Below are 14168 nucleotides of genomic sequence, written 5' to 3'. Positions count from 1 at the left end.
TGTCATAACTTCATAACTTAGGTACTATAGCTAGCAAGCAAATCTTGTCAGTAAAAAAAGGCGCGAAATTCAAATTTTCTATGGGACGATATCCCTTCGCGCCTATATTTTTCATTTGCCGCCTTTTTCTACTGACAAGATCTGCTTGACCAAGTATATAATATCAAGCAATATCGACCGTTTAATCCTCTAACACACTACCGCACCGCACCAATGTCACGGTGCGCCGAACCCATAAGATATATCTCTTTCTCGCTCTCACTTATGGGTGCGGCGCACCAAGGTCGTGGTGCCGTGCGTTGTGGCTATTATAAATTTGATTAAACACTGCAAGAACAAAACGTAATAAAGAAGAAGAATGGCGGCAATATTCGAAGATAAAGTGCGATGGAGGCGTTATTATTCCTAATTATAATCTTTTTGTTTCTTTCTCATTTTTAAGTTTGTCATTTATTTCAATAGCAATGTAATGTTTATTATATTTATTTATTTTTAGTATCAAAGAATATTGAATACAATCTACAATAAGTACATCTAAAAAACTTAAAACTTTTTCAACATTTTCACAAGTACTACGCGTTTCTTGGCAACCCGTGGTTGTAACGTAAATAAACTTCCACATTTCATTGCTTGTCAAGAGTGAAGTGAAATGATCAAGTTTTAATGTTTTAACAATTTATAGGCACAGTTTCGATTAACAAAATGGAAGAGGAGAAGAAAAAGACAGAGAAAAAGTCTTTGAACAGTCTAATTATCCACCCTGCCATTGAACCTGGCGTTATTGATAATGCCATGATAACGCGCTGCATTTTGGAATATGGTAAAATCCCTTGTAGACTTGTAATAAGTGGATAAATCTGGGGGCACGGCAGTGCCCCCGCCAAGTCGAGCGCGAAGCAAACACTGCCGTACCATCCTTTACTGGAACCATTTCGCCGCATTTTCAGGACCCTATTTGAGAACCTCTGGATAAGACCAGAACGCAAAAATTTTCGTCATCCAGTAAGCTATAATCACATACTTAAAATCCAAAATTTCAAGTCTGTAGGTCATTTAGTTCCGAAGTTAAGCGAAAGCAAAGTTTCGCATTTATGACACTCATTCATTCACTCACTCATGATCATCAGAGTAGAACTAGTACTTCCCATAAACTCAGAGAGCTGAAATTTGGTACAGAGTTAGGGTTTAATGGCCACATAAAGGGAAAACCTAAAAATATTGCAATATCAGTCACGTTTTAAAGTTCTAAGAACTGCATAAGTAAGTTTGTAATCCCATATAAATATATGATATTACAAAGTTACTATTGCAGTTCCTACAAATAGTAGGTAAAGTAAAGGTACACTACGATGTACGATGTGAGTATGAATGAAGATATGTTTAGTTATGATTTGTGTATACATAGTATGGGTATGAGTACCCGAAAAGAAGGACTGCCTACAAAAAGATATGAGATCCCAGCAAAAACATTACATGTAAAAAGGTGCAAGTCTCGCAACGCTTTTACTACAAAAAAGTTTTGAGATGTAATGTGAAACCAAGTCGGTTATTTTAATCAGTGCCAGGGGGTGTTAAAACCGTATCAATAAGATATCTTTAATTTGTAATACATATAATGACTTGGCAATCGCACATAATGCTTTACTCGTACCGTACTCGTAAATATGTGTAATGCTCAAACTGCAATTAGCGCTAGCGTTATGTTCAATTAGAATTATTTTTAATAGGTGACGATGATCCTTTTGTCATTATACGTATTTCAAATTAACCCTTAAATTGGCAAGAGTAAAAATTTGTAAAAACAAGTAATATAGTATCATACCTTTATTTAATACCGTCTGGGGGTCTACAGAAAAATGTTTAAAAAAATCCAGTATTGTTAGTTTTTCAGAAAATCTATGTACATCACTATGCACGTTGCCAACTTTATAACAAGGAAAGTAACATTCTTGTATGTACACGCTGGTTACTGCTGCCAAGAAGCCAGTAAAATATTATATAAACATTAACGTAAATTATTATGAAAAAATATAATTTAGTGTGGAACTCTCAAAAGCAATTTAGTTTTTTTGTTTCTCCGACGATGAAACAATGGAGCATATTGCATTTGATGCAATAAAATTTCGTCTTTCCCTCCTTGCAGTATCTGCAGCATAGATTTTTCGGTCCACTCTCAGGAAAATGCCCCAAGTTGTTAAACCAAAGACTGTCTGTAGGACTCTATTTCACAACCTTTTGTATTTTTTTTGTTATGGCACAGTTTCTCAACTTTCATTTCATCGGTTACCAATCTTCGTCGCTTTACAATGTCCTTTGAATAGCTCAAACCGGAAGTTCTAAAAGTAGGTAACCTAAAGCTGTATCTAATTCTGTTTTTTTTTCCAGGCTGGTACATTTCACGTGTTTATATGAAGCTCTTGTTACCCTAGTACCTAGTTAATGGCGATGAGTGTTCAAGTGTTGGTAGATGGCATGGCTACGGATTGTACAGGGCTTAATGTGGGCAAGGCATCATAAATAACTGTAGATGGAGAATGTAGAACTTCCTCTAATATGGTCGAAAGACAATCAACGTGCTTTCAGAATTAATTCGTGCTTGATTAAATTATTTATCGGGGGTCCTTTTGTTTCACATAAAGTTTTAAGTTATAGTGTATTGTTTGTCATATTTTCATTACTTAGTCATAAAACTTAAATCGTTAATTTTTCAGGACTTTCGTAAGGTTATCCTTTAGATAGGTTATATTAGGTTTGTTTTATAGCAATCCTGAAAAGTAACGCGTGTCTGAACCAAACAAATTATGACTAACGAAAATGCGGACAAACAATACATTATGACTTAATTTTTTTTGGGAAACAATAGAGACCCGCTATCATCAGAATAGAATTGTGTATTGCGTGTAGGCTCCTCATCGGATTCCGTCAGATTCATCATCAGAACATACATTTTTTACGGGAATTAAAGCCAAAATCTTATGTGATCTACACAGTGTTAAGTACTACAGACAAAGAAAGGAAAGCATACTGCTTAAAAATATTTTAAATAAACAAGGACACGCAAAATCGTGAGTTTCAAAACAAAAGTTAAGTACAGATAAGTTGGTAATGTACACCGTGGTTACCTATGTTTATTTACCGTGTAGTTGGCAACGTACACGGTGGTTACCGTGGTTGAATGTAAGTACATCTTTACAAACTTGTCAACGGTAACTGTGGTGTACATTCCTATTTACCAGTGATTATCTTTATTATTATGCCTTATGCACACAAAATGACCAATTATTCATATAGTTTACTATTTTCTTATAAAACACAAAACATAATAATCATAACTTGCATACAGAAAAGTTGTTAAAATTTAATAAAACTTATAAGAGGTACTGGCGAGCGTCGCCGCTTTGATCAGATTCTTTGATAGTGACGTAAATTTAAAATTTTTGTCATATCACATATTTTAGTACTATTCATAACATCATTATTAAGTAGTTTCTGATAATAAAAGCTTAGAAAATTCGATATATATATGACAGGATTTTTTATTAACTAACGTACACGGTGATGCACAATGCCAATTTAAGGGTTAAAGATATCTTATTGATACGGTTTTAACTTAAACTTTTTAAAATAACCGACTTGGTTTCACATTACATCTCAAAACTTTTTTGTAGTCAAAGCGTTGCGAGACTTGCACCTTTTTACATGTATTGTTTTTGATGGGATAAACTATTCCGTAAGAAAGAGATAGTGAGAACTATTGCAGGTTAGGTACCTACCTACACGATTTTTTTTAAACGCAAAAATTTTATTCATCGCTTCCATATTTGTGACACAGGGCCTAAAGAAGAAGCTGGCCGTTTATTCGCCGAGCAAGGTGTCCACCTTGACGAAGCTCCTATTGTTCGGTTAGAATTCCAGAATATTCTCCGCATCGACCATCTCTGGATGCTCACGTCCCTCAGAAAACTCACTTTGGCACATAATTGTATCGAGAAAATTGAAAACTTGGAACGGTTAACTGGTCTCAATGAATTAGATTTGTCCTTTAATTTTATCGAGAAGATCGAAAACATGGAGGAACTCGTTAACATCGAGGTGTTGACACTTTTCCATAATAGAATAAGGAAATTGGAGAATTTGGAAAAGCTGGAGAAACTGCTTGTGTTTAGTATTGGCGATAATTTGATTGAGGACTACAAAGAGGTACTTACTTAATTATCTAACAGATGTACAAGTACCTACATAGGTACCTACAGTACAGTACCTAATACCTGCACGATATTCCTTCTTCCTCGCGTTATCCCGGCATTTTACCACGGCTCACGGGAGCCTGGGGTCCGCTTGACAACTAATTCCAAGAACTGACGTAGGCTCTAGTTTTTACGAAAGCGACTGCCATCTGACCTTCCAACCCAGAGGGGAAACTAGGCCTTATTGGGATTAGTCCGGTTTCCGCACGATGTTTTTCTTCACCAAAAAGCAACTGGCAAATATCAAATGATATTTCGTACATAAGTTCCAAAAAACTCATTGGTACGAGCCGGGGTTTGAACTTGAATCCGCGACCTTCGGATTGAAAGTCGCACGCTCTTACCGCTAGGCCACCAGCGCTTCCTACCAGAGTTTCACCAGTACCTGCACGATATTGTTGTATTTAATTACAAACAAGCACAAAGTAAGAAACTTACAGTCAACTTATCCCTTTTACATTTATTTCATTTTTGACCTTCCAAAAGGTTGCTTAGAGAAATTGAATTAACAAAAAACAGCATTCATGCAAAGCAAAATCGACTTAGCGCCACTTGCACCATCCCACTCCCACTCTCACCGTTAACCTAATGTCAAATTGTACTGGTAACCATGGTTACTCCAGGTTTAACCGGTTAACCCCGGGTTAATGGAATGGTGCAAGAGGCGCTTAGTCATAACAAAGTACCTACTGCATCCCCAGCCTTAGATATATTTGGTAAAAATCCGTCGCCTCTGCCTTTCCCGGCACCCGCCTGTCTCAGCTATTTTAGGTCTGAGGCGACATCTGTAGAGTCCTTAAATCACAAATCCTAAAAACTGCAGATGGCGTACCTCCGCCAGTTCCGTTTCCTGCGCGCAGTGAGCTTCAAAGGTAACCCGTGTTGCGACGACCCCATGACCTATGAGTTCCTCAGGTCGGCATTGGTGCGAGTCACATATATAGACTACACGACTGTTACGGAGGAGGAGAGAGAGAAAGGAGCTGCGTTTTTCAGGTAAAAAATGATTTGTTCCCAAAGTGAAATCTTTTATAACAGTTGATAAAAGATTTCACTTTGGGAACAAATCATTTTTTTTTTAATCAAATACCTATTTTGATTTGTGTTTTTAAGTATGTATTCATAAGTTATAAATGAAATAGATCTTAATATAGTAAAGAAAAAGCGACCAAGCCCTCCAGTGGCGGAGGCCTGATTCAAACCGGCAGCGGCGGCAGCTATCGCGGCTAAATGCTCTAATGCTTTCAGTGAGGTGGGTAGCGAGTAGCCTACTTAGGTAAGTGTATCACAAACTTACCTAACTGCATTTTATAAAGCAAATCCTTACAGTTTTTTAACAAGTCAGCAACGCGTTTCAGCCATAGGTACAGCGACTAATGTAGCAAATGATAAATAAAATACGTAAAGTGTTGTTATTTGTGTGGCCCCCCTATACGGTGCGCAACGTATGGTTAAACTAAGTGTAAGGCATCAGTGGACACTCGAAGCGGAGCGTTCGGCGGGGCGTGCAGCGTGGCGTCGGGCTCACAAGTGATTTGAGCAGCGAGCACTAAGGCCGCTCCTATACGTTTGCATTTGTTTAACATGCACGCCGCACGCCCCGCCCCGCTGCACGCCCAACTCGAGCGTCCACTCAGGCCTTACACTTACACTTCCAGGGGATTTCTTCGAAAACTCGAAGACCAGGATGAAAAGGCCGAAAAAGAGCGTATTGCACGAGAAGAGTACGACGCCCGAGTAGAATTCTACGCCATGTCCTTTGTGGAGTACTTGGCTGGGCCTGAGTTAATGGAATCCATGTTTGCGAAGGATCCCGATGGGTCGCTCCTGCTCAAAGTGGGAGGCGAGCTGCTGATATTCTTTGAAGAGTAAGTAAGCAAAGTGAAACATCGCGGACAGGAAATCGCTTGGCAGGGCAGTCCTCCGCAAGATGCCGCGGTAACGGTAATGGTTCTTTGTGGCGATCGATAGTGTAGGCCTAAGTGCCGGCCCGAGCCCTTGATCAGGGTAGAGCGTAATCGGGTTTTGGTACCCTTCGTTGAAGTTTTCAAGCGTATTTTCCACTCCCCCCCCCCCCCCCCCTCGTGTCTTTTTGGCGCCCCCCTTGCCAATCCGGCGCCTAGAGCGGCCGCTCCACTCGCTCTACCCTATTAGATCCTAGGTATGGTAGAAGGTAGGACCTCCAACAACGGACTCATGTGGCTGATAGATCCCTACTATTAGTAGGTATATAATAGAAGGAATATATTTCCATAATTAAGTAGATAAGTATTTATGGAAGTCTAAGTAAGAGATATTTATGATTAGGTACCTACTGATTTTTATACCCCGTTTCTTTTTTAAAGATTAGAATTTTACTCAAAAGAAGTAGGTAATTTTTCTTTCGAAATGTATCGCGGTACAATAAGTAATATCAATATGTAAAACGATACTATAATTCAGTATATAGTTGCTCAGCTTTGAGGTATAAAACTTCTAATCTAAAAGAAAAACTGACTATAAGTGGATACTGACAAAACGTCATTACATCCTAAGTGTTGTATTATATAATCATTTTACACATAATAATCAATTAATCATATTACACATAATGATTTCAAGGTATAAGGAGCAATACGTGGAAACAATGGCAGGTCTGGTGGAGTTCGCTCAGGAAGCTTACAACGATCGTCAGCATGAAATCAGACTATTCAGGGAGCTGGTAGACAACGCGCTGGCTGACAGCGTTGCGAGGACCAAGAAGTAAGCTCTCTCTCTCTCTCTCTCTCGCAGTTACTATTCCCCTGCCTTCCTTTTCTTCCTTCCACTTTACCCTGTTTGACGTTGATGGCTTCAGAGACATATGGTACTCAAGATCTTCATTAATTAAATCCGATCGCAGACAACGCGCTGGCTGACAGCGTTGCGAGGACCAAGGAGTAAGCTCTCTCTCTCTCTCTCTCTCTCTCGGCAATTATTATTCCCATCTGATGGCCTGCCTTCCTTTTCTTATTACCACTTTACCCTGTTTGACGTTGACGGTTTCAGAGACATGGTACCTAACCTACTCAAGATCTTCATTAATTGAATCCGATCCATCCAACCATTTATCATTATTACCTACATCAGCAATATACGTTCACAATACTTGAACCTTAACCAATTTCTCTCCCAGTATCTTATGGGAGGTCTTAATTGCGGGTTCTGAGGGGGAAAGTAGAACATCGATCTCTATATTACAGGAGAGATGGACAATATGAGTTCATGTTAGACAACACATTGTCCATCACATAACATATTGTCCATCTCTCCTCTAATCGAGAGGGATATCTAAAAGATGGAATCTTTGGATGTTCGCGGTTACCCCACAGATGCGTCTTTTATTAGCTGTTCATGGTGGGTTATGATAATCATGTTATTCTTGTTCAATCGTTCTTCAGATGAATATCGTCCCTTACCTTCCTTACATATTTGCTAGGAATTTTAAAGGCGAGTTCTACGAGCACGTACGCCGAATCACGCTACTCAACCTCAACCACTATCTACTTTACCCTTCTCTTACAGTGTCATCGCAGAATACCAAAAAAAGAAGGACAATTTGACAGGACAAATGCAGGAAATCATAGACAAGTACACCGCTAAGGAGGCAACCATCGACGAACTAGAGCCAAGGGTCATGGATTTGAGTGAAACCTTTAATGATGTGCTGTATGAGCTGTGGAAGTCCCTTATGACTATTGAGATGCAGCTGTATGAACAGTGTGAGGTAAGTTTTTGTACGAGTTATAATATAACGATTGGCTTTTACGATAACTCTTACTTTATGCCCGTGTCACTGTCACCATACTCCGCGTCATAAACTAGGCGAAAACCCAAAATCATCCACGTTTATGTGTAGCCGTAGGGGAGGTACTTTAACCTTTTCGACGCCGTGTCAAACACAAAAGCTGTCACGCTGACGCCACGTCACCGAAGTGTCAAAACTGAAATTGAACTTTATGCATATGCACGTAGGTCTATGTTGCTCTGTGGTCTGTGACCGATTAATCGGTCTTTGGTGTTGAACCTACGGTGCGGATATATCGGTCATTGGCGTCCAAAAGGTAAAAAAAAATTACCACTATGTTTACATCCATATAGATTAAACATGTAGCGTTTTATTTGTTGGCTATAAGAAAAGAAACATATACCTCACCAAACTCGTAGTTTACAATAAATGTACAGTAACATAAACAAAGACAATAGAGGTAACAACAGGCGGTCTTCTCGCTTAAGAGCGATCTCTTCCAGACAACCTTTGGGACATATTCCAATAGGTAAACACGAAAGTTAAATGTTTGATTGCTGAAACTGAATATTGGACTGAGGTCAATCACATCTTTATCCATACCTTTATTCTTAACTTAGGTAGGTACCTAAATTGTATCTTCTCAGGAGCATAGAGAAAAAAATACATAGAGTGCTCACTTCATACATCAGTTCAGACTATTAATTTCAGTGTCTACATCTAGCATCGAGTAGCGGAACTATCAGTACTGCTACTTGACAATAGATGTAGCACCGACCGGAAAGTCTTATCTCAACAGCATAAGTTGAAACTGATAGTTCCTCTACTCGATGCTAGATGCTAATAGTCTTTTTGGTACTAAAACTGATGTATGGAGTGAGCACTCTATGTATTTTTTTATCTATGTCAGGAGTCACGAACGCAATTCTCCGTAAACATGACAGAGAAGGTCACGAAGCTGCTGGAAGTATCTCGAAATGCTTTCGGTGCGTGGCGCGAGATCGAGGGCGTTTGGTCCATGAGGCAGTTCGAGTCGCTCTCCAAGCTGCTGGGGAACAAGGTGCTGTTGGGCGACGCTCCGCCAGATTTGTTTGAGGTAAGTTTAAGTGTGAGTAGACGCTCGAAGCGGAGCGTTCGGCGGGACGTGCAGCGTGGCGTCGGGGCAGGGGGGTGTCACTCCGCAGTTTAGGTACATTTGGCCGGCGCGCCCATCGGAGAGGCGTATAGCAGTGGGCTGCCGCTCGGCGCGCACGATAGTCGTGTCACGTGGCGCTCGCGCAAAATTGAAAATACACAATGGCTTCGAAACTTACTTCCGCGAGAACCAGACATGCTATCTTCGAATAAAAAAAATATGTTTACATAATCAACGTTTGTAATTCCTACATATTTATCTTAAAAACAATAAATCAGTGGGTATAGGTATAAAAACTTGTCAAGTGATTACCTCGTGCCGACACTCGCAGCTCGGTCATAACTCATAAAACTGCGGCGCGCAAAGGAGATTCACGGTTCTTGCGCGGTTATAAGTTTCAATTTTGCTTGCAGGCGGCGATATAGGTGTAATTTTATACCTAAACCTGACTTTTGTGAAGGAGTGAATTTTCTGTACGGTAGTACTATTAGTTATTCTGTGGTCGGGGTCAGGAGTAATTTGAGCAGCGTGCACTAAGGCCGCTACTATACGCTTGCATTTGTTTAACATGCACACCGCACGCCCCGCCCCGCTGCACGCCCAACTCGAGCGTCCACTCAGGCCTTATACTAAGAAGTAATATACTAAGGAGTCAACAGTCTATTAGTCAACAATGTCATTATTATGGATATCATTACAAAATTCCTGGATATTTTTTGCAATTCTTGGTGGCAAGTAGAATGAGTTAGGTACAAAATAATTCAGCAGAATCTTATTTGGGAATAAGAAGTTAGTTTTTAGGGTTCCGTACCCAAAGGGTGAAAACGGGACCCTATTACTAAGACTCCGCTGTCCGTCCGTCCGTCTGTCACCAGGCTGTATCTCACGAACCGTGATAGCTAGACAGTTGAAATTTTCACTGATGATGTATTTTTGTTGCCGCTATAACAACAAATACTAAAAACAGAATAAAATAAAGATTTAAGTGGGGCTCCCATACAACAAACGTGATTTTTGACCGAAGTTAAGCAACGTCGGGCGGGGTCAGTACTTGGATGGGTGACCGTTTTTTTGCTTGTTTTTTGTTGATGGTGCGGAACCCTCCGTGCGCGAGTCCGACTCGCACTTGGCCGGTTTTTTTGTTTTGTTCTATGAGGGTGTATGTCGTGGTACGCTTAATCCGATCGATAAAGACAACTCAGCTTCGTCTTTTGTTAGGTCTGCTGCTATTCGGACTAAACTATGCGATAAATGTATAATACTTACCACGAATTATCTGGTACTGTTGATCACAAAAGATCTGTAAGCGCCATTGATATATTTTTTGAAAAAATTAGACAAGTTGAGTGTATTCTCTAGCGAAACATTTTCAGATAATGATGGACAGAGACGCGATGATGAACCTAGTGGCTCAATCCGCAGACAACCACAGTCGTTTTATAGATGATCGTGAAGACCGCCTGATGACTCGCGCCAATGCGTGGCGGGACGAGCTCGTTCAAGGGACCAATGAGTATGATTCTACTCTAGACTACTACCATCACCATTTGTTAGAACTACTCTCAGACCTCGCATTTCACCCCTGTTCGTAATTGGGCGTTTTTTTTTTAAAGTTGTCCCCTACACTTTTTTTTAAATTTGGGATTTTTTATGTTATTTCTACTCAGAATCACGAGCTCTTTCTATCCTAATAGGAGAAAAAAAGTGTCCTAAGGTTTTTATTTCCATTCCGTCACCATTTTTCATAGACCTTGTATGGCGGTCGCGGAATGGAAAGATCGAAAAATGTATGGAAATTTTGGGACACTTTTTTTCTCCTATTAGGATAGAAAGAGCTCGTGATTCTGAGTAGAAATAACATAAAAAATCCCAAATATGAAAAAAAAGTATAGGGGACAACTTTAAAAAAAAACGCCCAATTCCCAAGATCAGCACAATAACACTAGTCACTATTCCTCTATATGTCGCACTTAACCATATTAATAACATTATTTTTCATAATCCCACTCTTGACATTATGATCACAAACAGAACCGAATTTCTTAGCCACAGCAGCCCACTATCTAGAGTCAATATCTACGCCGACAACTCATCTTCCTCGCGTTGTCCCGGCATTTTGCCACGGCTCATGGGAGCCTGGGGTCCGCTTGGCATCTAATCCCAGGAATTGGCGTGGGCACTAGTTTTTACGAAAGCGACTGCCATCTGACCTTCCAACCCAGAGGGTCAACTAGGCCCTTATTGGGATTAGTCCGGTTTCCTCACGATGTTTTCCTTCACCGAAAAGCGACTGGTAAATATCAAATGATATTTCGTACGTAAGTTTCGAAAAACTCATTGGTTCGAGCCGGGGTTTGAACCCGCGACCTCCGGATTGCAAGTCGCACGCTCTTACCGCTAGGCCACCAGCGCTTCCGTCAATGTAAAGTTGGTTAATAATTAAATAAAAGAAATGACTGCAGCTAATAACTGTCCTTGTCTGTTCAACTTATGTATTTAGACCTCAAAGTTGGCAAAGAAAAATGATGAGGCAATGAGCTATTTCACTTACAAGGCTAGCATGTAAGCGCGTGGACAATGCTATTGCGACCAATATGTGCCAATATGTATATGATAGATAAGTAGGTAGATGTAGGTACATACATGAATTAATCAATTATACTTGCGATATCCTCTGACCCTTAGCGCCCAGGGGACCCTTTGCACAAAATACATACCCTCACAGTTTAAACGTAAATCAGATACAAAATTTTTAAAGTTCTTTTTAGGGTTCCGTACCCAAAGGGTAAAAACGGGACCCTATTACTAAGACTCCGCTGTCCGTCCGTCCGTCAGTCCGTCAGTCCGTCCGTCCGTCCGTCCGTCCGTCCGTCTGTCACCAGGCTGTATCTCACGAACCGTGATAGCTAGACAGTTGAAATTTTCACAGATGTATTTCTGTTGCCGCTGTAACAACAAATACTAAAAACAGAATAAAATAAAGATTTAAGTGGGGCTCCCATACAACAAACGTGATTTTTGAGCGAAGTTAAGCAACGTCGGGCGGGGGCGTCGTCAGTACTTGGATGGGTGACCGTTTTTTGCTTGTTTTGCTCTATTTTTTGTTGATGGTGCGGAACCCTCCGTGCGCGAGTCCGACTCGCACTTGGCCGGTTTTTTAAACAAAATACCGCTTATCTCTTACAGCAATGAAGTGAAACGCAATAGAGACCGGATTCTCGAAATAAACTATTATATAGACAACCAAAGAGAGGAGTGGACCGATATGCAGATGCAGCTTATAGAAAACGTCGATCCGGAGACTGCAGCGTTGTTAGGAGATGAATTTTAACTTATATACAATATATTTTTATTATTAAACATGTATATTTTAATAACCACAATTATAATACTGTACTGAACTTTTGGAGTCTTTTTAAGTTAGGGTTGTACATCTCCGTGATGTCCACACCAGCCGAAAATTTTCCGAATAAAAAAGCTTCACTTTGGCGCCATTTCTGTACGTTGTCTATGGTCAATTTGTCAGTAGAAAAACATGAATTTCAAAAATCGAACAAAGTTCGAGCTCGACATTTCGCGCTTACATTTTTGTACTGACGACGTGGCTTGCCAGATTTCGCTATCGGATTCCAGTCACTTATATTAGCGCAAAATAAAAAGTAAACAAACTTACAGAAACAAAATCATGCCTTTAGGTTTGTTCTTGGCCACATCACCGAGCGCCTTGCTGATAGCTTGCAGTTAGGGAATGCAAATCGGTTATTTTTTGTATGGAAATAACCGCGGTTTCGGTTAATAACCGATTATTTCCACACAAAAAATTACCGAAAATAACCGATTTGCATTCCCTACTTGCAGTAGTTCTAGATTGAGGCTGTTGACCGGCGCTCGCTGTAGCGTCAACACAGCGATACCCCCATCGTCGGCGACATCGACTAGCGGGACCGCCGATGAAGTTGACATGTGCCGATATGCTGGTGATATTCTAGTAGCGTTTTTCGATATTTATAAATAATAATAATAAATAAATATTATAGGACATTCTTACACAGATTGACTACTTAAGTCCCACAGTAAGCTCAAGAAGGCTTGTGTTTAGTTGTGGGTACTCGGACAACGATATATATAATATACAAATACTTAAATACATAGAAAACACCCAAGACTCGGGAACAAATATCTGTGTTAATCACACAAATAAATGCCCTTACTAGGATTCGAACCCAGGACCGCGGCTTAAAAAATATCTCCTGACTATAATAAAATTAGATCAAAATCTTTATGATTATTTATTAGGTACTATTGATGTTTCTTTAGTATGCCTGAGATGTTATATCCTCTAGCCGCCAAACCTTTGCCAAGCAAAATGAAATTTTATTTTGTCAAAACAAAGTTCAAATTAGAATGGAACAGTAGGAGACCTTTTTATAGGTCTCCGGGCGGCTAGAGGTTATGTTATCATTAAGATATGTCTTTTCTTGTCTATATCTTATCAGTTATCATGCACTTTTAGTTACATATTCTATAAAACAATTTACTGTCATTCGAGGAAGCCGTGTAGACAGGGCAATGGGCAAACGTGCGGGGTGTGAGGGGTGGGTCGGTATACATCGCCATTGTTAGTAGCTCGGTACTACCAGGCGTGTCTCACTCCGCGATTACGTCGCTTTGCTACAGAAAGTAAAGCCCCAATTTTGGGGAAAGCCATAAGCCGCGCGTGGAGCTGTCGCCACCTAGCGGCCATATCTGTGCTGATCGTAACAGACGCGTTTTGTTAGAGAGTGAGTCTTCTGTACTTAGTACTATTATTTATTCTGTGGTACTACTTACACTCTTACAGGGCTAGCGTGTCTTATAGTAAGTCAAGTGTAAGTCTTGGGCAGTTGTGTAAAAGTCTGTGACTGTGTTCTTGTGAGGTGTCGGCATTTACGCAAACATCAAAGGAGTCGGTCCACTGTTACTGTGCCTATCGGTGAACGCGGTTCGGCAAACATAAGTATTAGGTAAGTTCTAGCTCATA

The 14168-nt window shown here is 40.2% G+C and overlaps 2 protein-coding genes across 2 annotated transcripts in view; one reads left to right on the top strand and one right to left on the bottom strand.

Annotated features, from left to right (window-relative positions):
• LOC134651902 (protein FAM135A) overlaps positions 1–14168 on the bottom strand; it is a 148906-nt gene that overhangs the window by 33232 nt on the left and 101506 nt on the right. The window lies entirely within an intron of this gene.
• LOC134651938 (dynein regulatory complex subunit 3-like) lies at positions 647–12517 on the top strand. Its single transcript, XM_063507060.1, has 9 exons — positions 647–820; positions 3833–4200; positions 5071–5243; positions 5906–6115; positions 6849–6989; positions 7791–7992; positions 8924–9109; positions 10522–10661; positions 12335–12517. Exons 1-9 carry the CDS (start codon positions 703–705, stop codon positions 12477–12479), a joined length of 1683 nt encoding a protein of 560 aa, XP_063363130.1. The 5' UTR covers positions 647–702; the 3' UTR covers positions 12480–12517.

The sequence above is a fragment of the Cydia amplana genome, chromosome 11 (assembly GCF_948474715.1).
Source record: "Cydia amplana chromosome 11, ilCydAmpl1.1, whole genome shotgun sequence".
In the NCBI taxonomy this organism is placed as follows: domain Eukaryota; kingdom Metazoa; phylum Arthropoda; class Insecta; order Lepidoptera; family Tortricidae; genus Cydia; species Cydia amplana.
The sequence above is the reverse complement of the archived record's forward strand: the minus strand, read 5'-3'. Positions and strand labels throughout refer to the sequence as shown.

Excerpts from the sequence above, each read along its gene's own strand:
- LOC134651938 (XM_063507060.1), top strand. The coding sequence starts at position 703 with ATGGAAGAGGAGAAGAAAAAGACAGAGAAAAAGTCTTTGAACAGTCTA. Across the intron at positions 5,244-5,905 it reads AAAGGAGCTGCGTTTTTCAG|GGGATTTCTTCGAAAACTCG; the intron begins GTAAAAAATGAT and ends TTACACTTCCAG. Across the intron at positions 10,662-12,334 it reads CTCGTTCAAGGGACCAATGA|CAATGAAGTGAAACGCAATA; the intron begins GTATGATTCTAC and ends TATCTCTTACAG.